Raw genomic sequence first — 24,409 nt, 5'->3', positions numbered from 1 at the left:
TCCGAGAAAAGTTGGTTCATTCATTCTTTTATCTTTCTTCTCTGTTGAAATGGTCTTTTCAGAGCTGTGCCTAAAATGGCCACCAGCTTTGAAACACACACTGCATTGTATGTGAGGACATTCCCTCTAGCCAAGGAAAAGAGACAGAAAGGCCCTTTCAGCTTGCTGCAAAATAAGCAGTTTTCTGCCCCCCAAACCAAGGCCTTTTGCCTCAAAGGACCTCTGAGAATTCACAGCCCACCCTAACACAGTGTAGCCTTGCTTATGATCGACTGGACTTGGGATTTCCTTTTCTGTTCTTTTTTTTTGGGGGGGGGGGTGGGAGGGTCAGTTTGTGGGGCTTGAACTCAGGGCCTGAGCACTGTCCTTGGACTTTCTCAAGGCTAGAACTCTACCACTTGAGCCACATCACCACTTTCAGCTTCTTTCTATGAATGTGGTACCAAGGAATTGAACTCGGGTCTTTGTGCCTGCTAGGCAAGCACTCTGCCACTAGGCCAAACTCCTGGCCCTAATTATTATTTTTTAATTAGTTTTTTTTTTTCCCAACCCTTCAATGCTGAGGATTAAACACCTGGGCCTTTGGCATAAGCTAAGCAAGTACTCTTCCACCAAGCTATCTCTCCAGCCCAGACTTAGGGTTTTCAAATGCCCTTTAGTTCACAATTTATGTGTTTGTGCATGCACACAGGTAGTGGGGCTTGAACGCAGGACATGGCATTGGTTTTTCATTGTTGATGTTTGTTTTTTTTTCCTTGCTCAAGGCTGATGCTCTATGACTTTAGCCATACCATGACTTCTGGCTTTTTGCTGGTTCATTGGAGGTAAGACTTTCACAGACTTTCCTGCCTGGGTTGGCTTCAAACTGTGATCCTTAGCTCTCAGCTTCCAAAGGAGCGTGACAGGCGTAAGACACAAGCTTCTCACTCTTTATTGGCCTTTCCAGTCTCCAGAAGGTTTTTGATTTGACCAGTTCTGGGACTTGAACTCAGGACCTTGGCACCATCCCTGAGCTTCTTTGGCTCGAGGCTGGCACTCTGTCCCTTGAGCTGCACCACCCCGTGTGGCTTTTTCTGTGTATGTGGTACTGAGGAATTGAACCCAGGGCTTCATGCATGCTAGGCAAGCACTCTACCACTACGCCACACTCTCAGCCCTCTTTTCTTTCTTTCCTTCTTTCTTTTGTTCTTTTTTTCTTTCTGAAAACAAATCACCAGTTTATAATATTCTGCTAGAACAGCTTAAACAGTGTAAGACACTGGTAAAAATAGAACATTGGTTAGACATTTCTCAGTCAACAAAATAAAACCATGAAAATAAGATTTAAAAAAAAAAACTTTATTGCCCAACCCTTAAATATAGCTATCCATGCTGAGCCACTGATAAAAATAACTCATCTAGGGCTGGGAGTTTGGTCTAGTGGCAGAGTGCTTGCCTAGCATGCGCGAAGACCCGGGTTCAATTCCTCGGTACCACATACATAGAAAAAGCCAGAAGTGGTGCTGAGGCTCAAGTGGTAGAGCTCTAGCCTTGAGAAAACCCAAGCTCAGGCCCTGAGCTTAAGCCCAAGACTGGCCACACTGACACACACACACACACACACACGACACACACACCCAGACACACGCACACAGATACAGACACATACACAGATACACACAGACACACACACACATACACACACATACCCAGGCACACACGACACAGACAGACACACCCAGACACACATACCCTTGGGTGGTGGCATTCCATTTTCCTGTTTCGGGTGAAGCTGAAGTCTCTCTCAGGGACGTGGTCTCCCCGCCCTTGCTCGGCTCTGCCTCAGTCTCCCTGCCAGCCCCAGTCCAGGGCACCTCCTCCACATGCTGGGGGGTGTGGTGTGGTGTGGTGTCAGCCAGGGAGGGAGAGGGTAATCAGACAAGACCTGGGGAGTGAGAGGAAACTGAGGCATGGGCTTGGGCAGGCCAGTCCGGGCCTTGGCAGCTGGCTAGTCTGTCCGTCCATCTGTCTGTTTGTCCATCTGTCTGTCTGTCCGTCCATCTGTCTGTCCATCTGTCTGTGTGTCGTCTGTCGGTCTGCCCGTCAGTCTGTCTGTCCATCTGTCTGGCCGTCTGTCTGGCCATCTGTCTGTTTGTCTGTCTGTCCATCCGTCTGTCTGTCTGTTCGTCCATCTGTCTGTCTGTCCATGTGTCTGTCTGTCTGTCCGTCTGTCCGTCTGTTTGTCTGTCCATCTGTACATTGTCTGTCCATCTGTCTGTCCGTCCATCTGTCTGTCTGCTGTCTGTCTGTCCGTCCATCTGTCTGTTGGTCTATCCATCTGTCTGTCAGTCCGTCTGTCTGTCCATCTGTGTGTCCGTTGTCTGTCAGTTCGTCTGTCTGTCCTTCTGTCTGTCTGTCGGTCCGTCCATCTGTCTGTCCATCTGTTCGTCTGTCTGTCCGTCCATCTGTCGGTCTGTATGTTCATCCGTCTGTCCGTCCATGTGTCTGTCTGTCTGTTCGTCTGTCCATCCATCCGTCTGTCCATCTGTCCGTCTGTCTATCCATCTGTCTGTCATCTGTTGGTCCGTCCGTCTGTCTGTCCATCTGCCTGTCTGTCCATCTGTCTGTGCATCTGTCTGTCCATCTGTCTGTGCATCTGTCTGTCCATCTGTCTGTCGTCTGTCTGTTCGTCCATCTGTCTGTTTGTCCGTCCGTCTGTTCGTCTGTCTGTCCGTCCATCTGTCCATCTGTCTGTCCATCCGTCTGTCCATCTATCTGTCCATCTGTCTGTCCATCCGTCTGTCCATCTATCTGTCCATCTGTCTGTCTGTTGTCTGTCCGTCCATGTGTCTGTCTGTTCGTCTGTCTGTCTGTCCGTCTGTCTGTCTGTCTGTTCGTCTGTCCGTCCATGTGTCTGTCCGTCTATATGTCTGTCTGTCTGTCCTTCTGTCTCTCTGTCCGTCTGTCCTTCTGTCTCTCCGTCTGTCCTTCTGTCTGTCTGTCCGACCATCTGTCCGTGGGTCTGTCTGTCTGTCCGGTCTCCCGGCTGGAGGCGGGGGTGGGGCCCGGCTGTGCAGGGCAGGCGGCGGTGTAGGAGTGGAGACACCCTCCTCCTCTTCCTCCTCCTCCCCCCTCCTCCTCCCCCCTCCTCCCCCCTCGTCCCCTCCCCCCGGAAGTGGTGGCGGGAAACTCCCACGCCGTCCAGTGGCTGGACGAGGGGGGGTGAGAGCGGATGTGGGGGGATTCCCTCGGCCAGCGCCGCCCGCCTCCTCCCCTCCTCCTCCTCCTCCTCCCCTCGCCCCGCCCCTCTCCCGCCCCTCCTCCGCCCCGGGACGGAGCCTCCGCCGGCCCCGCGCGCGCCCGCCGTGACTTCCGCGTCCCGCCGCCGCCGCTCCGCCCGCGCCGCCATGGGCCGCGGGCCCCGGCGACCGTGAACTTCCCGCCCGGCCGGTGAGGGGTCGACCGAGGAGTTGCCTATTGATTAGGATGACTAACGAACCCGATCCTTCCCGCTCCGCCCCTCCCCTCCTCCCCCCTCCCGCCCCGGGCCTGGACCTGAACTCAGGGCCCGCGGCTGCTTCCGGGCCCTCCCCGCCCTCCCCTTCCCCTCCCCCTCCTCTCCCCCTCCCCCTCTCCCCCTCCCCCCTCTCCCTCCCCCTGGACTGTTCCTCCTCCTGGCCTGAGACCCTGCAGACCCCCCCCTCCACCCCTCCTCCTCCTCCTCCTCCACCTCCTTCCCCCTCCTCCCCCCCTCCTCCCCCTCCCCCTCCCCCCCTCCTCCTCCTGCTGCTCTTTAATTTTAATGTCTGGATTTTCCACCCTCTCCTCCCTGTCCTGTAGGAATTGGGAGTCAGCCGTGTCCCCCTGTGCTGGGAAGGCGTCCTGACCCGTCCTGTCCTGTCCCCCTGTGCTGGGAAGGCGTCCCGACCCGTCCTGTCCTGTCCCCCGGTGCTGGGAAGGCGTCCCGACCGGGTCCTGTCCTGTCCCCCTGTGCTGGGAAGGCGTCCTGACCCGTCCTGTCCTGTCCCCCTGTGCTGGGAAGGCGTCCTGACCCGTCCTGTCCTGTCCCCCTGTGCTGGGAAGGCGTCCCGACCCGTCCTGTCCTGTCCCCCGGTGCTGGGAAGGCGTCCCGACCGGGTCCTGTCCTGTCCCCCTGTGCTGGGAAGGCGTCCTGACCGGGTCCTGTCCTGTCCCCCTGTGCTGGGAAGGCGTCCTGACCCGTCCTGTCCTGTCCCCCGGTGCTGGGAAGGCGTCCCGACCGGGTCCTGGGCTGCACCATTCCTTCCTCCCTTCACCCCAGCCAGCAGCATGGACAAGTACGAGGACCTGGGCCTGGAGGCCAGCAGGTTCATCGAGTACCTGGACATGTACGAGGCCTCCCGAGACGGGCTCTTCCGCGTGGACAGAGGCCCCGGCAACAACCCCGAGTTCGAGGAGACGCGCAGGGTCTTTGCCACCAAGATGGCCAAGATTCACCTCCAGCAGCAGCAGCAGCTCCTGCTGGACGACCCGCCACCCAGGGCCAGCCGGGGCCCCAGCCATGCAGGGAGTCCCCCGAACCCACCGGGGGCAGCCGGGGACGGAGCCTCCAAGCCCCCCCTGGCTGCCCCTCCAGGGACACCGGGGACGGCCACCGCGGCCGCCGGGCACTCTTCCTCTCCCGGCCAGGAGCAGAGGGCCAGGCCGTCGGGCCAGGCCACCAGGCCGGCCAGCCAGCAACGAGATTCTCTGCACGGTCCCTCGAACCCTGAGCTGTCACCGGCTTTCCACCAGCCAGGACCCTGCCTGGACCCTTCCTGTGTCACTCACGGCGACTATTACGACAATCTGCCTTCCCCTGGCCCCAAGTGGGATGACAAAGCCGGGGGGACCCCCGGTACGGGCCCGGGCATAGGACGTGGACGGGGGGACCCCCCGTTAGCCAGATCCGTGGGGGATCATCACCAGTACCACCCTCCACCCTCTCTCATGAGCTCCCCCAAATCATCTGAGAGGGTCCCCAGCGGTGAGGATGGAGGCACGGGGCGTCGTCCCGGTGAAAAGCCAGCAGGCCTTTGGGCCACTGCCTCCTCTCAGAGTGTGAACCCCACCTTTCCCCACCCGGGCTTGGAGAATGGGGCTACCTCTCAACCCAGGAGCGCCGCCTCAGTCTCTGTCTCTACGGTCCCCGGCTCTCCCAGTCCAGGAATCCTTCCGAGAGCAAACTCAGGGCCAGGATGGGAAGTTTCTGAAACAACATCTACATCCACCGTGGCCCCTCAGCCGTGGGTTCGAGATCGGCCTCAGTCTTACCTTTCCAATTCTGCTCCGTTAAGTTTGCCAGCCAGCCGGGAGAGTTCCCAGCCAGATAGGGTCCAGGGACTGGGTCCCGGGCCTGGCTGTCCAGATGTTGTCACCGCTCCAAAACTCAGTTCCACCAATCTTGTCCATCCAGTGATGTTCACTCAGCCCGACGGATATTTAGGAGCTGTTCTCTCTGAGAGTTCAAGTCCTGCCCAGGTGAGACTGCCCTGCCAGACCCTCGTCTCGGGCCCTGAGCTGGGACCATCTGCTGTGGAGTTGAAGTTAGAAGCTCTCACTCAGCGTCTCGAGCGGGAGATGGATGCTTACCCAAAGGCCGATTATTTTGGTGAGTCAAAAGGTTGGTGGGGGTGGCAGGGAACGATGGCCTAGTGGTAGAGTTCTTGCCTCGCATGCATTGAAGCCGTGGGTTCGATCCCTCCGTACCACATATTGTGCTGTAGCTCACGTTGGTAGTGTTAAGCCTTGAACAAGAGAAGCTTAGGGACAGTGCGCAGACCCTGAATTCCAGCCCCAGGACTGGCAAAAAAAAAAAAAAAAAAAAAAACACAGGAAAATAATGAAAGGATGGAACTTGTCATTTTTAAGGTCTTGCAACGTCCAGCCTCTTGTCATAGACCCACGCAAGGCTCTGGTATGAAGCCGTAGCGTCCCGCTACCTCTTATTGTATGAGTGTATTTGTGGGGGTTCCTTCTATGGTACATCCAGCTGCATTAGAACAATATCTCATGATCCAGGGCGCATGCAGACACAGCTGGGGTACAATGTCATTTCTGTGTGTGCGTGCGCGCGCACGTGCGTGTCCTGGGACTTGAACTTGGGAGTCTTGGGCACTGTTCCTGAGCTTTTTCACTCAAGGCTTAGCAAGCGCTCTACCACTTGAACCCCAGCTCCACTTCAGGCTTTTTCTGGTGGTTCATTGGAGTGAAGAGTCTCATGGATCTTTGTGCCGAGGCTGGCTTTGAACTGCCATCCTCAGATCTTGGGTTCCTGACCCAGCTGGGATGACAGTCCCGAATCACCAGCCAGCTTCCTAATGAATTTTTTTGTCAGAGGCAAAGAGATATGGGTGTTTCCAGTTGGCTGAAGGAGAACCCAAAAATGTGTCCCTTGAAGGGCTTGTGAACTGTGACAGTCCTTAGGGACTGTGAAGATATCCTGGTTATTAACTGTTCTGGTACTTTCCATGGCCCTTTTAGTGTGATTACTAAAACAGATGCAAACTTCCTGCTGGATCACTTCCAGACTTTTCTGTAGCTTCTTCCTGTCACGAGGAAAGAAGGAGAACAAGACAAACTTTTCTTTCTTTCTTTTTAAATGTTTAATTCCTGTCCTGAGGCTTGAACTCAGGGCCTGGGCACTGTCCCTCAGCTTCTTCACTCACGGCGTGAACCCAACCCCCCTCAAATTTTAGCCTACTGAGTAGTTAGGATTCTAGGTGAGCCATTGGTGCCCAGCTGTTGTCTTTAAGTGACGTATTTATGGGGTACAGTGGGGAATTTCAGTTCATGGGTACAGTGTGTAAGGATAATCTGATCTGGGTCATTGGGCTACCACTTTGAGCCACGGCTCCACTTTTGGCTTTCTGGTGGTTCACTGGAGATCAGAGTCTCACGGACTTCCGTGTCTGGGCTGGCTTTGAACCTCGATCCTCAGATCTCCGCCTCCGGAGTAGCTGGGATGACAGTCGTGAGCCATCGCGCCTGGCTACATTTTTGATCTCTACTGTCTGTAATTTACACTGCAGGGGGGAGGCGGGGAGGGCATTCTGGGGCCTTGAAGGGTCCGTGGTGACCCTGACCTCCTCTTCCACAGTTGCAGACGTCCCCACTCCAGCCCTCCCCTCCTTTACTAAGAAAAGGACCAAAGGGCCGGGGGGTCAGGAGGCTGAGATCTGAGGCTCAAGATTCAAAGCCAGCCTGGACACGAAAGTCCATGAGACTCTGCTAGCTCTACAGGAAGCTGAGATCTGAGGATGGAGGGTCAACGCCAATCCTGGCAGACATACCTGTGAGACTCTTAGCTCCGGGGAACCAGTTGATCCCCAGACGTCCTGACCTTTGGCTCTAGATGTGGGCTGTCTTGGGAATCTGGTGACCTCAGACAAAGTGGCCTGGGTAGCAGCGGGAGCCGTCCCCCAGACAGGCTAAGGAGGGGTCCCTCGCCTACCCAGCTGCACACCAGCCATTAGGTGGTGGTTTCTCCCCGCTTGGTATCGGTCAGGTCATGTGACCTTGGGCCCTCTGGTTTTAACACCGGTCTGTTTATATTTTCCTTGTTGTTCTTGGTTGTAGGGCTTAAACTCAGGGCCTGGGTGCCGCCTTTGAGCTTTTTCTACTCACGGCGGGACTCTACCACGCTGAGCCACCGTTCCCCTTCTGATTTTTCTGGTGGTTCATTGGCGATAAGAGTCTTATGGACTTTCTTCCTGGGCTGGCTTTGAACCTCGATCCTCAGATCTCAGCCTCCTGAGTAGCTAGGATGACAGGCGTGAGCCACCATGCCAGGCTCTGACTCCATCTCTTAGTCTTGGCATGTACTAATGGAGTTCCCATATTGTCTGGCCTGTGCCATCATGCTTTCTCTTGAACGCCTCTGGAGGCACCATGTTCTTGATCAAAAGACTTTGTGACCAGGAAAATAGGTCTTTTTTTTTTCCCCCTCCTCCCAATCCAGTTTCTCCGCATTTTCCATTACTAACCCAGATCATGAAACTGAACTCTTAACATAGCCTGTGTGTGTGTGTGCGCGCGAGTACGTGTGCGTGTGCGTGTGCGTGGGGAGGGGGTATTAGTGCTTGAACTCAGGGCCTGGAATTCTCCATTAGTTAAGTTTGTTTTGCTTTCAGGGCTGGCATTGTAACCCTTGAGTGACACAGCTCTACTTCAGGCTTTTTCTTGGTGGCTAATTGGAGAGACCAGTCTCATGGACTTTTCTGCCTCTGGGTTGACTTTGATCCTCAGATGCTCTCGAATAGCTAGGATTCCAGGCATGAACCAGTCCAGTCTGTCTTGCCGGTGGGATTGAAGCCTGTGTTTCTTTACGTGGGTTCATTTATGACTTTCACCTTGGTGGCAATACTTTGGAAAGAAAGGATTCAGTTGGGTGTACCGGTGGCTCAAAAATAATAAAAATAAGCCAGCTTATGCCTATAATCCTAGCTAGTCAGGAGGCTGAGATTTGAGGGTTGAGATTCTAGGATCACAGGCGTGGCCCGCCACGCCATGTAACTGACATGTCCCTTGGCTTCTTCTGTGGGTTTCTGGGCTCTCAGACTTGGTCACCTGACCCAGTACCTGGGCCCAAGGCCCAGTGCCTGTGTCCCAGTACCCTACATGGAATGGCTTACTGGCCCATTTGCTGGAAGAATTGAGGGGCCAGAGATGGCGTGTGAAGAGACAGGGAATTTTATTTTATGTATTTTTTGCCAGTCCTGGGGGCTTGAACTCAGGGCCTGCGTACTGTCCCTGAGCCTCTTTGTACTCAAGGCTAGCGCTCTATTACTTGAGCTACAGTGTCACTTCCAGGTTTTTCTGAGTAGTTTATAGGTGATAAAGAGTCTCTTGGACTTTCCTTTCCTTTCCCTGGCTGGCTTCACACCATGATCCTCCAATCTCAGCCTCCTGAGTAGCTAGAATGGCAAGCAAAAAAAGCCACCAACATCTGGCTTCCACCACCATAACTTTTATGATCCCCATCTTCCAGAGGGGGAAACTGAGGCACACAAAAGTTAATTAACCCGTTTCATTCGTTTACCTCCTAGGCCTTGTGGCTCAGCTCTTTACCTCTGTCCTAGTGTATCTTTAAGTTCCAGGAAACACTAAGAATCAGACAAAGGGAAATTCCTGAGCTGTGGGGGAGAGGAAGGCTGGGAGGAGGAACTGGCTGGAGGAGCTGGATTCTTCTCTTGTATCCTTGGGCAATATTTGGATTTTTTTTTTTTTTTTTTGGTCTTCTGTCCAGGATCCTGTTCTTATTCTACTTGTATCACAGGGACAGTTGGCTTAGTGGCTAGTCGTCTGACTTCTGGTGTTTCTCCTTTTTTTTTTTTTTTTTGTCAGTCATGGGGGCCTGAATTCAGGGCCTGGATGCTGTCCCTGAGCCTTTTCTTTTCTTTTCTTTTTTTTGACTTTTTTTTTAATTAAAGAATTTATTAAGGTTGATTTCTACATCATATTTTAAATGACAGGTTTAACAAACAAGTGTTCAAGGAGGGAATCTCTATTTACAATCACTGGGACTTAGTATTTAGAACTTAATCAAAATTAGGCTAAGGGTTTGTATGTCATAGAAACATTAAATTATGAAATAAAACATTATGTCTGTAGAGTCATAGGTTTTCATGTCTATATAGTTATGTTTGTATTTCCATTACCATGTCCATAGCATTGGGTATGCAGTTATTGAGTCCTCGCTCTTGTAGTCTTTGGATTTAATAGCCACATATTAAGGATACTATGCACCTTTTGATCCTTAGGTCTTGACTTGTCTCACTCAGCATGATTCGCTCTAGATTCATCCACTTCCCTGCGAATGCCATTATTTTATCTTGTCTGTTGGCTATGTAGAATTCCATTGTGTATATATACCACATTTTCTGTATCCATTCATCTGCAGTATGGCATCTGGGTTGTTTCCATTGCCTGGCTATTGTGAATAGTGCAGAGATGAACATAGCTGAGCAGGTGTCTTTATAATATCCTGGGTCATGCTGTTCAGGATAGATGCCCAGAAGTGGTATGGTGGGATCATAGGGAAGGTCTATTTTCAGTTCTTTAAGGAACCTCCACACTGCTTTCCAGAGTGGCTGAACTAGTCTACATTCCACCAGCAGTGCAGTAGGGTTCCTTTTTCTCCACAACCCCGCCAGCAACTGTCATTGTCTGAGTTCAAAATCTTGGTCATTCTTGTTGGGGTAAGGTGGTATCTTAGGGTTGTTTTTATTTGCATTTTGAGCCTTTTATTTTTTATTTTATTCTATTTTATTTTAATTTTGTGGGTCATGGGGCTTGAACTCTGGGCCTGGGAGCTGTCCCTGAGCTCTTGAGCTCAAGGCTACCGCCCTACCCCTGGAACCACAGTGCTACTTCCCATTTTTTTTTAGAGATTAATTGGAAATAAGAGTCTTGGTCTTTTGTGCCCAGCCTGAATGGCTTTGAACCCCAATCCTCAGATCTCAGCCTCCTGAGTAGCTAGGATTACAGGTGTGAGCCACCACGCCTGGCTTATGTCCCTGAGCCTTTTTTATACTCAAGGCTAATGCTCTACCACTTTGAGCCACAGCGCCACTTCGGGTTTTTCTGGTGGTTGTTCAGGCTGGCTTCAAACCGGAATCCTTAGAGCTCAGCCTCCTGAGTAGCTAGAATGATGGATGTGAGCCACCTGGCTTCTGTGAAATTCCTATCTCCAGTGAAACACCAAAAAAAAAAAAAAAAAAAAAAGCTGGAAGTGGGACTGTGGTTCTAGTGGTCAAGCCTTGAGCAGAAAAAGTACAGGGACCAGGTCCAGGGTCTGAAGTTCAAGTCTCAGGACTGGGCTAAAAAGTGGGGAGGGGGAAGAGAGAGAGAGAGAGAGAGAAAGGAAAGAAATAAAAATGGGGGCCAGTGCATGGTAGTGATAGAGTGCTCGCCTAGCATTCACAAAGCCCCGGGTTCGATTCCTCTACTAGTACCACATACACAGAAAAGGCTGGAAGTGGCGCTGTGGCTCAAGTGGCAGAGTGCTACCCTTGAGCAAAAAGCGTCTAAGGATACTGCCCAGGCCCTAAGTTCAAGCCCCAGGACAGGCAAAACAAAATGTGTGCCTGTAAGGGTGCCCTTCTGTTAAACCCTAGAGCCAGCCAGGTGCCTGTGGCTCACCCTCCTAGCCACTCAGGAGGCGGAGGTCTGAGGATCGTGATTGGAGGCTGGCTTGGACAGGAATGTTCCTTCAACTCTCTTTATTTTATTTTTTTACCACTCCTGGGGCTTGAACTCAGGGCCTGAGCACGGTCCTTGGGTTTTCTCAAGGCTAGAGCTCTACCACTTGAGCCTCAGCACCACTTCCCAACTTTTTTTTCTATGTATGTGGCACGGAGGAATCGAACCCGGGTCTTCATGCATGCTAGGCAAGCACTCGACCACTAGGCCACACTCCCAGCCCCTCATGCAACTCTTATCTCCAACTAAGCAGCTGTGGAGCTGTGACCCACATAGTAGAGCACTAGAATTGTGCAGAAAAGCTAAAGGACAGCATCATCCAGGCCTGGAGTTCAAGCCCCACAACCGACCAAAAAGAAAAAAAAAAAGAAATGGAGGGTGGGGTGTGTGGCGGCTGGCGTGGGGAGCCTTGATGGAGAAGGGTGGTGAGCAGGGCTTGCGGGGGGACGGGGTACCTTGAACTCCCTCCTTTGGGGAATGGGGGGACAGGGAGTGGGAGCAGCGTCAGACGTAAGTGGAGTGTGACAGTGATGTGGAAATCTCATTAAAGACTTCCTTTGCCATTGTGAGCAGGTTAAACCATCGTGGCATGGGAGGCCACTTACATTGAATGGCAGGTGAAGAAAGAGCTGGTGCAATGAATAAGCCAGTGTGGCCATGAGTACTTCCTTTGTGGCTTACAGATGACCTCAGTTATTGGCGCAAGAACGGCTTGGGGTTGGGGAGTGAGGGGAGACGACACTGGGGGTGCTGGGGAAGAGGTCATATACCGAACTCTGCCGCCTTACGACACTGGGGGTGCTGGGGAAGAGGTCATATACCGAACTCTGCCGCCTTGTCTGCATCTGTACTTTTCAGTCTTCTCTTTATACCCCTGGATTAACTGGGGAATTGTGTTGCGCTGAGTTTCTGGATCCTGGGACTTGAACCTCAAGGTTTGGATATTGTCCGCTCTACCATCCGAGCCACAGCTCCGCTTGTTTTTTGTTGTTGTTGTTGTTTTTTTTGGTTTTTTTTGATGGTTCATTGGAGATAATAAGAGTCTCATAAGCCCCTGAGCCAGTGGCTCACACCTATAATCTCAGCTACTCAGGTGGCTGAGATGTAAGGATCACAGTTCAAAACCAACCTGGGCAGGAAAGGGTGAGACTCTTTATCTCTGGTGAATCACCAGAAGACCCTGGAAGTGGAGCTGTGGTTCAAAAAAAGCTCAGGGACACTGCCCAGGCACTGAGTTCCAGCCCCACGACCAATCAATCAATCAATCAATCAATAAATTCGTGCGCACACACACACACACATATATATATATTTATTTATTTGTTTATTTCATAGGGCTTTTCCTGCTTGGGCTGGCTTTAAGCCACCGTCCTTGGATCTCAGCCCTCTGGGTAGCTAGGATGTCAGGCGTGAGAAAGCAATGTGTCTTAGCTCATGAAAACCTTTTTCTGTCCATTTCCCATATGCTGAGTGGATGAAATGGTTTTCTCCTGACTCAGATGGGATCGTCCTTACTCCGAGGCCAGCAATTCCAACCAAACGCAAGCACTTCTTTCCTCGTTTTGTCATCTGCATCTCCTGGGGTCAGAATGGGGGATAAGGATGCCAGCCACAGGAAGGAGGGAACCCCAGAACGCTCAGAGTGAGAGAGGGGGTGGAGGAGGCAGGGCACCAAACAAGGCTAAAAAGACACAGCGTTAGCTGGGCAGGCGCAGTGGCTCACGCCTGTCATCCTAGCTACTCGAGAGGCTGAGATCTGATGATCTGATGGTTCGAAGCTAGCCTGGGCAGAAAAGTCCATGAGACTTACCTCCAAATAAACATTAAAAAAAAAAATAAAAAGCAAAAATCAGAAGTGGAGCTGTGCCTCAAGGGATAGAGTGCTAGCCTAGAGATAACACCCAGGCCCTGAGTTCAATCCCCAGGACTGGCATTGGAGACGCAGAATCTCACAGGCTTTCCCGGTCAAGTTGGCTTTCGGTCCATCACGTTCAGACCTCAGCCTGCTGAACAGCCGAGATTACAGGCGTGAGCCACCGGTGCCTGACAGAAGTGACGGGGTCTTAGGGACTTGCAGCCTCTGACGTAGATTCTCCCAATTCCTGTCTCCCAAATCACAAGTGGGGTGTGTTCTTGCCCACAGGAGCCTGTGTGAAATGCAGCAAAGGAGTGTTTGGGGCTGGCCAAGCCTGCCAGGCCATGGGGAATCTCTACCACGATGCCTGCTTTACCTGTACTGCCTGCAGTAAGTGTGTGTCCTTGTGGGGGGTGGGGGGTAAGGTCCATGTGTGCCAAGAAAATGGGGGTGGGGGAGAGGGGACGATTACGTGGGTACAGAGTTGAAAGGCAGGACCTCACCTGCACACTAGGTAACTGCTGGTCCTGGGACTTGAACTCGGGGCCTGGGTGCTGTCTCGGAGCCTCTGTACTCATGGCTAATGTTCTACCACTTGAGCCACAGCTCTACTTCCGGCTTTTTTTTGGGGGGGGGGTGGTTTATTGGAGATAAGTCTCATGAGGACTTTTCTGCCTGAGCTGGCTTTGAACCGTGGTCCTCAGATCTCAGGCTCCTGAGAAGGGTGAGTCACCAGTACAAGGCTACGTCTCAGCCACAGGGGTGGGGGGGGTGGGGAAATGGGGACCAAAACATGAGAAGAGGTATCAGTGTGTGAGAAGTCATACACCTGATGAATAGAACTCTGTACCTTATCTCCACGATTAGAAAAAGAAAAAGAGGGCCTGGAGTTTGGCCTAGTGGTTAAAGTGCTTGCCTAGCATGCATGAAGACCCGGGTTCGATTCCTCAGTACCACATACATAGAAAAAAGCTGGAAGTGGTGCTGAGGCTCAAGTGGTAGAGCTCTAACCTTGAGAAAATCCAAGGCCAGTGCTCAGGCCCTGAGCTCAAGCCCAGGACTGGAAAAAAAAAAAAAGAAAGAAAAGAAAAAGAATAAGCCACGTTTAGTTCATTTTTAGCTCTGAGAACCGCACACTGTCACCACAAAGCCAGATTTAAGGACGGAAGCCTGCTGTGTTAGCAATTTCAGTGGAGCCTTTTTTTTTTTTTTTTTTTTAAAAACTGTTGTGTTTTTCTCCTTGCAATTGGGGTTCACATTTGCATGCAGTTTCTTTTTTCTTTCTTAGAACTGGGATCCTCACGTATGAACAATGGATCTCTTTATTTTACTTTTTTTTCTGTTTTTTTTTAACTTTCCAGTCGTGTCATCCATAATAATCACGTTCACACGTTATACAGGGTCGCGGGCTGAGTTCATTTGTATCACAGTGTGGGGGAGAGGGGGCTCATCAGTTTGCCAAGAAAATGTCTTTTTGTTCCGTGCTCTTCCTCTCTGCCTCTGGTCGGCTCTTTCCTTTGAGTTCCTTCTGGGAAGTAAGCATGTGGGCCTCTGTGTGGCTTGTGAAGGAAGTTCTCTTGTTTCAAGGATGTGCCCTTTAGGATGAAGATGTTTGGTTACCATGGCAACGTGGCCTGTGAAGCTCCTCCCCTCCCCAAACCCCACCCACCAGGCAGGACAGGACTTGGCGTTAAAAGCTCCCTGGAAGCTGTGGGCACCGAAAGGCAGAAGTGGGCCCTTATTTTAGGGAGTTTTAGGTCTATCTCTGTTTCCCTTTTTTCTTTTCTTTTTCTTTTTCCCTTTTTTTTTGGCCATTCCTGGGTCTTGAACTCAGGGCCTGGGTACTGTCCTTGGGCTTTTCTTCAAGGCTAGAGCTCTACCACTTGAGCCACAGCACCACTTCCAGCTTTTTCTATGTATGTGGTACTGAGGAATCGAACCCGGGTCTTCGTGCATGCTAGGCAAGCACTCTACCAGTAGGCCCAACTCGGGAGGCCCCCCCCCCTTTTTTTTTTCCTTTTCTTTCTTTCCTTTTTTTTTTTGTGCTGGTCTTGGAGATCGAACTCAGGGCCTGGGTGTTCTCTGGACTCTGTTGTCTGAAAACTAGTGCTCTATTCGCTTGAGCCACAGCACCACTTCCAGCTTTTTTGGGTAGTTATTGCGTGGGGCTGGCTTTGAACAGTGATCCTCAGATCTGAGCCTTCTGAGGAGCTAGGATTACAAGTGTGATCCAGCCAGTAGCATGTGGTGAGTTTCTCTTTTTTGTATGCGTGAGCTTGAACTCAGGCCTCATGTTGTTGCTTGACTTTTTTTTTTTTTTCTTTGTCAGTCATGGGGCTTAAACTCTGGACCTGGGAGCTGTCCCTGAACTCTTCACCTCAAGACTACCACTCTACTACTTTGAGCCACAGCACCATTTCCAGTTTTTTGGTGGTTCATTGGAGATAAGAGTCTCCTGGTCTTTAGTGCCCAGGCTGGCTTTGAACCGTGATCCTCAGATCTCATCTCCTGAGTAGCTAGGATGACAGGTGTGAGCCACCCTTCCCGGAAGGAGGCTGTTTTATTTCCAACGAACCACCAATAAGCCAGAAATGGGGCCACTGAACGGGGGGAAAAGAAAACAAAAAGACTCAGGGACAGCGTCCTAGCCTGGGATTCAAGCCCCAGGACCTGCACTGACTCCTTAGCATTTCTGAGTCCCATGCCAGGAAGCAGAATCTGGTGCTTTGACTCCCTCTACTGGCCACCTCCGTGACTGCAGCCTTACTGACCATTGCGTCCCATTCGCCATAAGACAGTGAGGGGCTCATTTTCCCTCCCCACTCCAGTACTGGGGCTTGAAGTCAGGGCCTGAGCACTGTCCTTGAGCTTCCTTAAGGCTAGCACTCTACCACTTGAGCCACAGCACTACTTCTGGCTTTTTTCTATGTATGTGGTACTGAGGAATCGAACCCGGGTCTTCAAGCATGCTAGGCAAGCACTCTACCACTTGGCCAAACTCCCCGCTCCTTCTAGCTTTTCTGCTGAAAGTAGGTTCTTGGATTAGTCTGCCCTGGCTGGCTTGTTCCCAGGTGGTCATTTCAATGATACTGACACCGTCAGATTTAGTGGAGTTTTTATTGTTTGTGTTTTGTCTGTTTTTCTTTCGTTGTTGTTTGGTTTTGGTTTGGTCAGTCGTGGGGCCTCCGGGCCTGGCCTCTGTCCCTGAACTCTTCAGGTCAAGGCTAGCACTCTACCATTTTAAGCCACAGCCCTACTTCCGGTTTTCTGGTAGTTCACTGGACATTCTTGTCCAGGCTGACTTTGAACCACCAACCTCAGACCTCAGCCTCCTGAGTAGCTAGGATGAGCCACCGATGCCCAGCTTTGTTGGCTTGGTTTTGAGACCAGGCTTTTGGTTCTTGCTCTGCGTGTATGTTACGTATGTGCTGGACCTGGGGTTTGAACTCAGGGACTGCGTACTGTCCCTGAGCTTCTGTTTTCCGTATGATGTCTGTATGGCCTTTCCAAGGTGTTTACCCCTGCTCCCTCGTGGCCACATGCAGAATTACAGCTTTTTAATCTGGGTAATTCAGAAGCACAAGTCTTCAAGGAGGTATCGCTTCTTTTTAAAATTTTATTTTCTTCTTGGCTGTGGGACTTGAACTCATGACCTCAAGATTGCTAGGCAAGTACTCTATCCTTTGAACTATACCCCAGGTCCAAAATTTTGCCATGCTGTTTTCTTGTTTTCCCTCTCCCCAAATCCGAGCACGTTTCTTTACCTTGTCTTTCTTTTTGTCTTCCCTTAGGCCGGAAGCTGAGAGGAAAAGCCTTCTATTTTGTGAACGGCAAGGTGTTCTGTGAGGAAGACTTTTTGGTGAGTCCCCATCTTGGGTCTCCCTAATATGTCCTCACAGATTGGGGGAGGGGGGCACTGATGGCCCAAAGATGTCTAGACAGAAGACAAACTGGAACACTGTGTGTGGGGCTTGGTGTGTCTTCCTGTTGAGATTGTGAAATTATATATATATATATATATATACATATAATTTATTTATTTATTTTGGCCAGTCTTGTGCCTAGAACTCAAGGCCCAGGCACTGCCCTTGGGGCTTTCTCAAGGCTAGAGATCCCAGCACCACTTCTGGCTTTTTTCTATGTATGTGGTACTAAGGAATCGAACCCGGGTCTTCGTGCATGCTGGGCAAGCACTCTACCACTAGGCCAAACTCCCGGCCCTTATGCATAATTTTTATATACTCTAGCATGTGCGTGAGTATATGAAATGTTAGTAGCTTTTGTGATAGAGGAGAGTCTGACACTCGGTCCACAGCTCTGTTGTCCTTGGAGAAATGACAGATTTCTGCCCAGTGACACAGTTTGATGAGCAGTTGCTGGCTGGTAAGGACGTGGTAGATTCATCCGCCGACCAGGGTTTAACTTTCTTTTCCCTTCCCCTACAGTACTCTGGCTTTCAGCAGTCTGCTGACAGATGCTTCCTTTGTGGTCATCTGATTCTGGACATGGTCAGTAGAGATTGTGGCGTCTCGTGGGGGGTTAGGGCGGGAGGAGGAGGCATTCAGGAAGAAAGCCTGAAGTAGAGTTCAAGTGCTAGAGAGCTAGTCCTGAACAAAACAAAAACAGTAGCAACAGCAGAAACAAAACACCCCTACAATCTCAGCCTTTGAGTTTTCTCACTCCTCTCCACGCCTGGATTTTACTTTTGTGTGTGTGTGTGTGTGTGTGTTGTGGGGCTTGAACTCTAGATCTGGTGTCCCTGAGCTCTTCAGCTCAAGGCTACCGACCTACCCCTAGAGCCACAGTGCCACTTGTGGTTTTCTAGTGGTTCATGGGAGATAAGAGAGTCTCATAGAGTTTTCAGTGCCCAGGAGGAATCGAACCTGGGTCTTCATGCATGCTAGGCAGGCATTCTACCACTAGGCCAAACTCCCAGCTCTCGTTGTCTTCTTTTTTATGCCTCCTAGATCCTGCAGGCCCTGGGGAAGTCTTACCACCCAGGCTGTTTCCGGTGTGTCATCTGTAACGAGTGTTTAGATGGAGTGCCTTTCACCGTGGACTCAGACAACAAGATTTATTGCGTCCGAGATTATCGCAAGTAAGGGACAAGGCCAGAGCCTCCACACAGGTCTCGCAGAGCTCAGACGCCAGTGGCTCACACTTGTCATCCTAGCTATTCAAGAAGCTGAGATCTGAGGATCGTGGTTCAAAGCCAGCCTAGTCAGGAAAATCCATGAGACTCATACCTCCCGCAAACCACCAGAAAACCAGAAGTGGGCGCTGTGGTTCAAAGTGGTAGAACACAAAAGCTCAGGGGTAACACCCAGGGTCAGAGTTCAAGCCCCACTACTGGACAAACAAACCAAAAAAGGCTATAATCTGAGTTGAGTCACAGCGCCATTTCCAAATTTTTGCTCATTCCTTGGAGATAAGGGTCTCCTGGTTTTTCCTGCCCAGGCTGGTTTTGAACCACGAGACTCAGATCTCAGCTTCCCGAATAGCTGGGATTTATAGGTGTGAGCCACCAGCACTCAGTAGGCCTCAGTTTGGGTAGGCCAGAGGATCCCTGTACAGGTTCTGGGGTGCAGACAAGATGTACTGTATGCTTTTTCCTTTCTCCCCCCCAGGGTGTTGGCTCCAAAGTGTGCAGCCTGCGGACTCCCCATCCTTCCTCCCGAGGTGAGGTGTTTTTCAGATGCACTCGGAGGGGGTCTCGTAAAATTCTCTGTCCTGGGGTTGGAGGCGTGTTTCAGTGGGTAGAGTGTTAGCCAGTGAGCAAAGATGTCATGTACCGAATTGAAGTACCGGTCTCACAACAACAACAACAAAAGAAAACAAATTCATCATCCTGTCTTTAACATTTTCCAAGCCGGGTGCTGTCATCCTAGCTTCTCAGGAGGCTGAGGTCTGAGGATCGCAGTTCAAAGCCAGCCTTGCATGGAAATCTGTGAGACTCTTATCTCCAGTTCACCACTAGAAAACTGGAAGTGGCATTGTGGCTCAAGTGGTAGAGCGCCAGCCTTGAGCTGAAGAGTTCAGGGATGGCTCCCTGGTCCAGAGTTCAAATCCCATGACCACCACCACCAACAAAAAAATCCCCCCAAATAATTCTAACCATCCCAACTCTTATGTAAATAGGGGTCCCCAGCCCTGGAGCTTGAACTCAGGGCCTGGGTGTTGTACCTGAGTTTTCTTCTGCTCAAGGCTTGTGCCCTTACCACTTGAGCCACAGTGCCACTTCCGGCTGTTTCTGTGCATGTGTTAACCAAGGAATCAAACCCGGGTCTTCGTGCATGATAGATAAGCACTCCCAGCCCTCTCACGGTCTTCTCTTCTGTCTTTCTCCCATCTCAGGGCTCAGACGAGACTGTCCGTGTAGTGTCCATGGACAGAGATTACCACGTAGAGTGCTACCACTGTGAGGTGAGCTCCCGCCCCATCCGCCCCACCCACCTTGGAAGTTCAGGTTGAGCCAGCTGTCTGGTGACTCATATCTGTCACACTAGCTTACACAGGAGGCTGAGATCTGAGGATCACATTTTGCTGATTATTTATAATGTTTTATTTTTGCTAGTGGGGCTTGAACTCGAGGCCTGAGCACTGTCCTTGGGCTTTCTTCAAGGCTAGAGCTCTACCACTTGAGCCACAGCACCACTTCCGGCTTTTTCTGTGTATGTGGTACTGAGGAATCGAACCCAGGGCTTCGTGCATGCTAGGCCATGCTTCCAGCCCCTTGGGTCCTGTTTTTGCCCTAAGTCTTAGAAATCCATATGCTTTTTTTCCTCCTAAAGTGTTAGCCATCCTCATGTCAAGTGTCCCCACAGGGGACAGGTGGCACATGGCTGTGTATCTGTTGGACCTTCTCTGAGCGGAAGCTGCAAAAAACATACAGCACCCTCTGCTGCTTTTGGGGACATCTTGTCACTTTTTTTTTTTTTTTTCTGGTGTGTGTACTGGGCTCAAACTCGGGGCCTTGTGTACCCAGTTTCAGCTTTTCTTCTCCATTCGAGATTGGTGCTGTACCACTTGAGCCACATCTCCACTTCTAGCTTTTTGCTGACTCCTTAGAGATGAAGAGTCCCGTGGGTTTGTTTCTCCAGGCTGGCTTGAAGCCATGATCCTTGGATTTCAGCTTTGATTCTAGGCATGAGCTGCCAGCACGGTCTCACCTTTCATGTCACTCTTGCAAGCTGATTTGTTTTAATTTCCTCCTCCTGCTCCTCTCGTCTCCCCAGGACTGTGGTCTGGAGCTCAATGAGGAAGACGGGCATCGCTGCTACCCACTGGAAGATCATCTGTTCTGTCATTCCTGCCACGTCAAGAGGCTGGAAAAGGGCCCCTCTCCCTCGCCTCTCCACCATCACCATTTCTAGCTGGAGCCATTTGGCGGGCCTCAGCCAGGGCTGTATCCAGGGTGGAAATGGGAGGAAAAAGGCTGTGTGTGGTGGGGGGAGCAGGCAGGTCCTCACATCGGGGAGGGGTGCCCTGCTTTTTAGCCAGGGAGTTGGGCATTGTCCTGGTACGTGTATTTTTCCAAGGGCTTTTTTCTCCATGGCCACATCCTCAGTCAGGTGACTCAGGTAGATGCTGCAGTATGTGTGTGTATGTGTGTGTGTGTGTGTGTGTGTGAGTGTGACCTCTGACCTGTGATTGCATACCACTGGGCACCTCTGAGAGCAGTTTATAACCACCCCAGGGGCTGGGGAGAGGGGACTTTGTGTTGATGCCTTTCATGAACTTGTCATGCAGGTGACAGCTTAGATGTAGAGAGACCTTCAATCCTTTTTCCTCGAGGAAAATAAATACCTGCATTCACTCCTCCCTCCCCAATCCACAATCACCCTCAAATATGCCTTACAGCTTCTTAGGACCCCAGAGTTTTTAGCTCCTCTGAAAAATGGCCGTGAACTTTTTAGTTCCCTGTAGGCCAGATGGCAGTGCTCACGTGGTGCTTTGTAGGTAAGGAAATGGGTTGTTCATCAGTCAGAGCTGAGCACTGAAATCAGCAAAGCCTATTTTCCTTCTAATTCTCCGCCACCATGCCAGTCTATTTCAAAGGCAGCTGGGCCCCAGACAAGAGATTTGCTGTGCTTCGGTGCAGCTGTGGGAGAAGAGCTGGTGCATCTTGGGGTTCCACGTGAGGTGATTGTGATTTCCGGTGTCTGCTGGAGCTTATTTAATGATAGGCCATGGGGCTTGAACTCAGGGCCTGGGCGCTGGCCCTGAACTCTTCAGCTCAAGGCTGGCACTCTACCACTTTGAACTCTAGCGCCCCTTCCGGGTTTCTGGTGGTTCATTGGAGATCAGAGTCTCACAGACTTTTCATGCCCTGGCTGGCTTTGAACCGTGATCCTCAGATCTCAGCCTCCTGAGTAGCTAGGTTTACAAGCATGAGCCACCATGCCAGGTACTAAGAGGCAGCTCGTTTATGATAAGGACAGTTTTTGGGTGTGGAGGAGGTGGTGGGGGAGGGAAGGCTGGAACATCCCTAAGCCAGCACACAAGAGGGAACAAACACCTCAAGATATAACCTGCTCACTTCTGAGGTTTCTTTCATGCCCAACTTGTTGGCACATTCTGTATTGGAAGAAACCATGTTAAGGTACAATGCTATGGGTCTTTTTTTTTTTTAATTGTTTTCACTTTCAGTCTTTCACACACAAATATACCTCACAGACACAGCTTCAGCAAATCACAGATGCAGAAGGGTGGGTTTCGGCCATCACACCGGCTGCTAGAAATGGCTTATGTGACAGCTGGGTGCTGGCGCCTCACACCTGTCATACTACTTAGAAGGCTGAGGTCTGAGGATCACGGTTCAGAGGCAGCCTGGACACCAAAGTCTGTAGAGAGACATTTATCTTCAGTGAACTAAGCAAAAAGCTAGAAGTTGGGGTGGGAAGGTGGCTTAGTGGTGGAGTGCTTGCCTAGCATGCATGAAGCCCTGGGTTTGAGTCCTCAGTACTACATACACAGAAAAGGCTGGAAGTGGGACTGGGAGTTTGGCCTAGTGGTAGAGTGCTTGCCTAGCATGCATGAAAACCTCGGTTTGAGTCCTTGGTACCACATACATAGAAAAAAGCCAGAAGTGGTGCTGTGGCTCAAGTGGTAGCGCTTTAGCCTTGAGAAAAACCCAAGGACAGTGCTCAGGCCCTAAGCCCAAGCCCAGGACTGGCAAAAAAATAAAAAAGGCTAGAAGTGGTGCTGTGGCTCAAGTGGTAGAGCACTAGCCTTGAGCAAAATAGCTCAAGGATAGCTCTCAGACCCTGAGTTTTGACCATAGAAAGGCTTATGGACAGAGCCCAGACCCCAAGTTCAAGTCCCAAGACTGGCCAAAAAAAAAATAGGCATGGCTCAAATAGTAGAGCTCCAGCCTTGAGTGAAAAAAGTAAAAGTAAGGGATAATGTCGAGTCCTGAATTCATGCCCAGTCCTGATACAAAGAAATTGATGGTTTCACATTATCACATTGCCAGGTGGTCAGGGCAGTGTGACTGGAACCGAAGATTACCTGGGCACCCACCCAACTAAAATTGGTCATTTCAGCATGTGCGTTGCTTGAGTGGCAGTGAAGGGAAAGACCTCTATACACTAGAAAGGTTGTAAGATCACACTGCACTGAAGATGTAAAATTTGCCCAGTAAGCCACACGTAAGACCAGAGATTACTGCCCACTGGTATTTTTTAAAAAATGGGAGAAGCTGCAAGGAAAAAAATAGATAAGCGAATGAGGCTGGGGACTGGTGGCTCACATCTGTCATCCTAGCTACTCGGGAGGCTGAGATCTGAGGATCGTGGTTTGAGGCCAGCTCAGGCAGGGAATTTCATAAGACTCTTAACTCTGGTGAATCACCAAAAATCTCCAGACATGAAGTTGTGGCTCAGATGGTTGAGCACCAACCTCCATCAACAGCCAACGAGAGCAGCCTGGCCTTCCGTTCAAACTACAGGACTACCATCAAAAGAAGGGAAGAAAAGGCTCTCTGCCCAGTGGTTGGCTTCTCTGCCATCTTTCCTTCCACCCATGGAAGGGTCATGGAGGGTGGACAGTGGAACTCTGAAGGATGACCCAGGCTCTTCTCTGGTTCCTACTGTCTTTGGAGGATGCCATCTTTCCACTAATTGGGCTGCTAGGAATAGTGCCTGTGAACTAACAAAATGGACACCTGGCATTCTTAACAAATTTGTTGTTGTTGTTGTTAAAGAATCTATCAATTTTATTCTAGAGGCTGGGAAGGTGGCTTAGTGGTAGTGTGTACCCTGCATGCATGAAGCCCTAGGTTTGAGTCCTCAGTACCACATACATGGAAAAAAGTGGCACTGTGGCTCAAGTTTTAGAGTGCTAGCCTTAAGCAAGAAAAGCTCAGGGAAAGTGCCCAGATCCTGAGTTCAAGCCCCAGGACTGGTTTGGGGGAAAAAAAAAAAAGTTTTCTATTGGTACCTTCTGGTCAGAGGTTTCTTCCTCTGGTCTACATACCACAATCATGCAGAGATAGGAAAGTGGACTTTGAAGTCTGGGTCCCTTAGGAATACAGCCAAGCTATTATATTGTCTTTGTTACCCTTGGCACATTGGCCTTGGCAGTATACCTGGGTTCTACCAAGAATTGGTTTGCAGAATGAGTTGAGTAAATACAGTTCTGTGACTCATCTTCTGAGTGCTATTTTTAAAGTGGTCTTGATTGGAGGTGATTCAGGTGTGTTTGCAAATACATTTTATATTGCTGAAAATGAACAATAAAGGAATTTTCTAGATGTCCCAGAGATACAAGCTGTGGATTTCCTTGACCATATTCCCCCCTCCTCCCCAATGGGTGGGTACAAGTGGAGAGAGGTCTCAAATTACTTTGGTTTCTTTCCATCTCACGCCCTCAAGTCACATGTTCATTTACCTGGAGTTTTATTAAACATTCTAGAAATTATTAACTATCTAGAGCTGTAATGGAGGTGGATTTATGGACTTGGAGGAAGGAAAACATTGGAACTTGGTGGCCGGGATAATTATAAAGTTTTTGTTTATCCTTTTTTTTTTTCGGTGTCTGTTCAATCCAAGTTGAATTTGAATCAGGATCATCATATCTCAGCCTCCTGTTTAGTTAGGATTATAGGTAGGGGTCACCAGCCCCTGCTCACATATTAAAGAAAAGAGAAAAAGATGGTTATAAGTTTTAGCATGTGTTTGTTAGTGTCTGAGAGTAAAAGAGCTAATGTCTTTAGTCCGTTAAAAAATGAAGTTTGAAGTCAGGTGTGGTGGCTCTTACCTTTAATCCTAGCTACTCAGGAGGCTGAGATCTGAGGATCACTAAAGTTCATGAGACTTATCTCCAATTAACCACTAGAAAACTGGAAGTGGTGCT

General features: G+C 50.4%; 1 protein-coding gene across 1 annotated transcript; it reads left to right on the top strand.

The window, feature by feature from the left end:
* The first annotated feature begins 4,164 nt into the window (after nucleotides 1-4,164).
* Limd1 (LIM domain containing 1) lies at nucleotides 4,165-21,008 on the top strand. Its single transcript, XM_090323497.1, has 8 exons — nucleotides 4,165-5,608; nucleotides 13,343-13,444; nucleotides 16,846-16,913; nucleotides 17,500-17,562; nucleotides 18,022-18,152; nucleotides 18,682-18,733; nucleotides 19,409-19,477; nucleotides 20,290-21,008. The coding sequence occupies exons 1-8, from the start codon at nucleotides 4,288-4,290 to the stop codon at nucleotides 20,425-20,427; spliced, it is 1,944 nt and encodes a 647-aa protein (XP_090179623.1). The 5' UTR covers nucleotides 4,165-4,287; the 3' UTR covers nucleotides 20,428-21,008.
* Nucleotides 21,009-24,409: the final 3,401 nt, after the last annotated feature.

Source organism: Megascapheus bottae, chromosome 32 (genome assembly GCF_031878675.1).
Source record: "Megascapheus bottae isolate mThoBot1 chromosome 32, mThoBot2.hap1, whole genome shotgun sequence".
In the NCBI taxonomy this organism is placed as follows: Eukaryota; Metazoa; Chordata; class Mammalia; order Rodentia; family Geomyidae; genus Megascapheus; species Megascapheus bottae.
Note: the sequence above shows the minus strand (reverse complement) of the source record. Positions and strands in the feature narration are given on the sequence as shown.

What these genes read in the sequence shown, in the direction of transcription:
- Limd1 (XM_090323497.1), top strand. Translation starts at nt 4,288, where the DNA reads ATGGACAAGTACGAGGACCTGGGCCTGGAGGCCAGCAGGTTCATCGAG. An exon ending in TGCGTCCGAGATTATCGCAA is followed by an intron (nt 18,153 to 18,681) that starts GTAAGGGACAAG and finishes TCTCCCCCCCAG; the next exon opens with GGTGTTGGCTCCAAAGTGTG. An exon ending in TAGAGTGCTACCACTGTGAG is followed by an intron (nt 19,478 to 20,289) that starts GTGAGCTCCCGC and finishes TCGTCTCCCCAG; the next exon opens with GACTGTGGTCTGGAGCTCAA.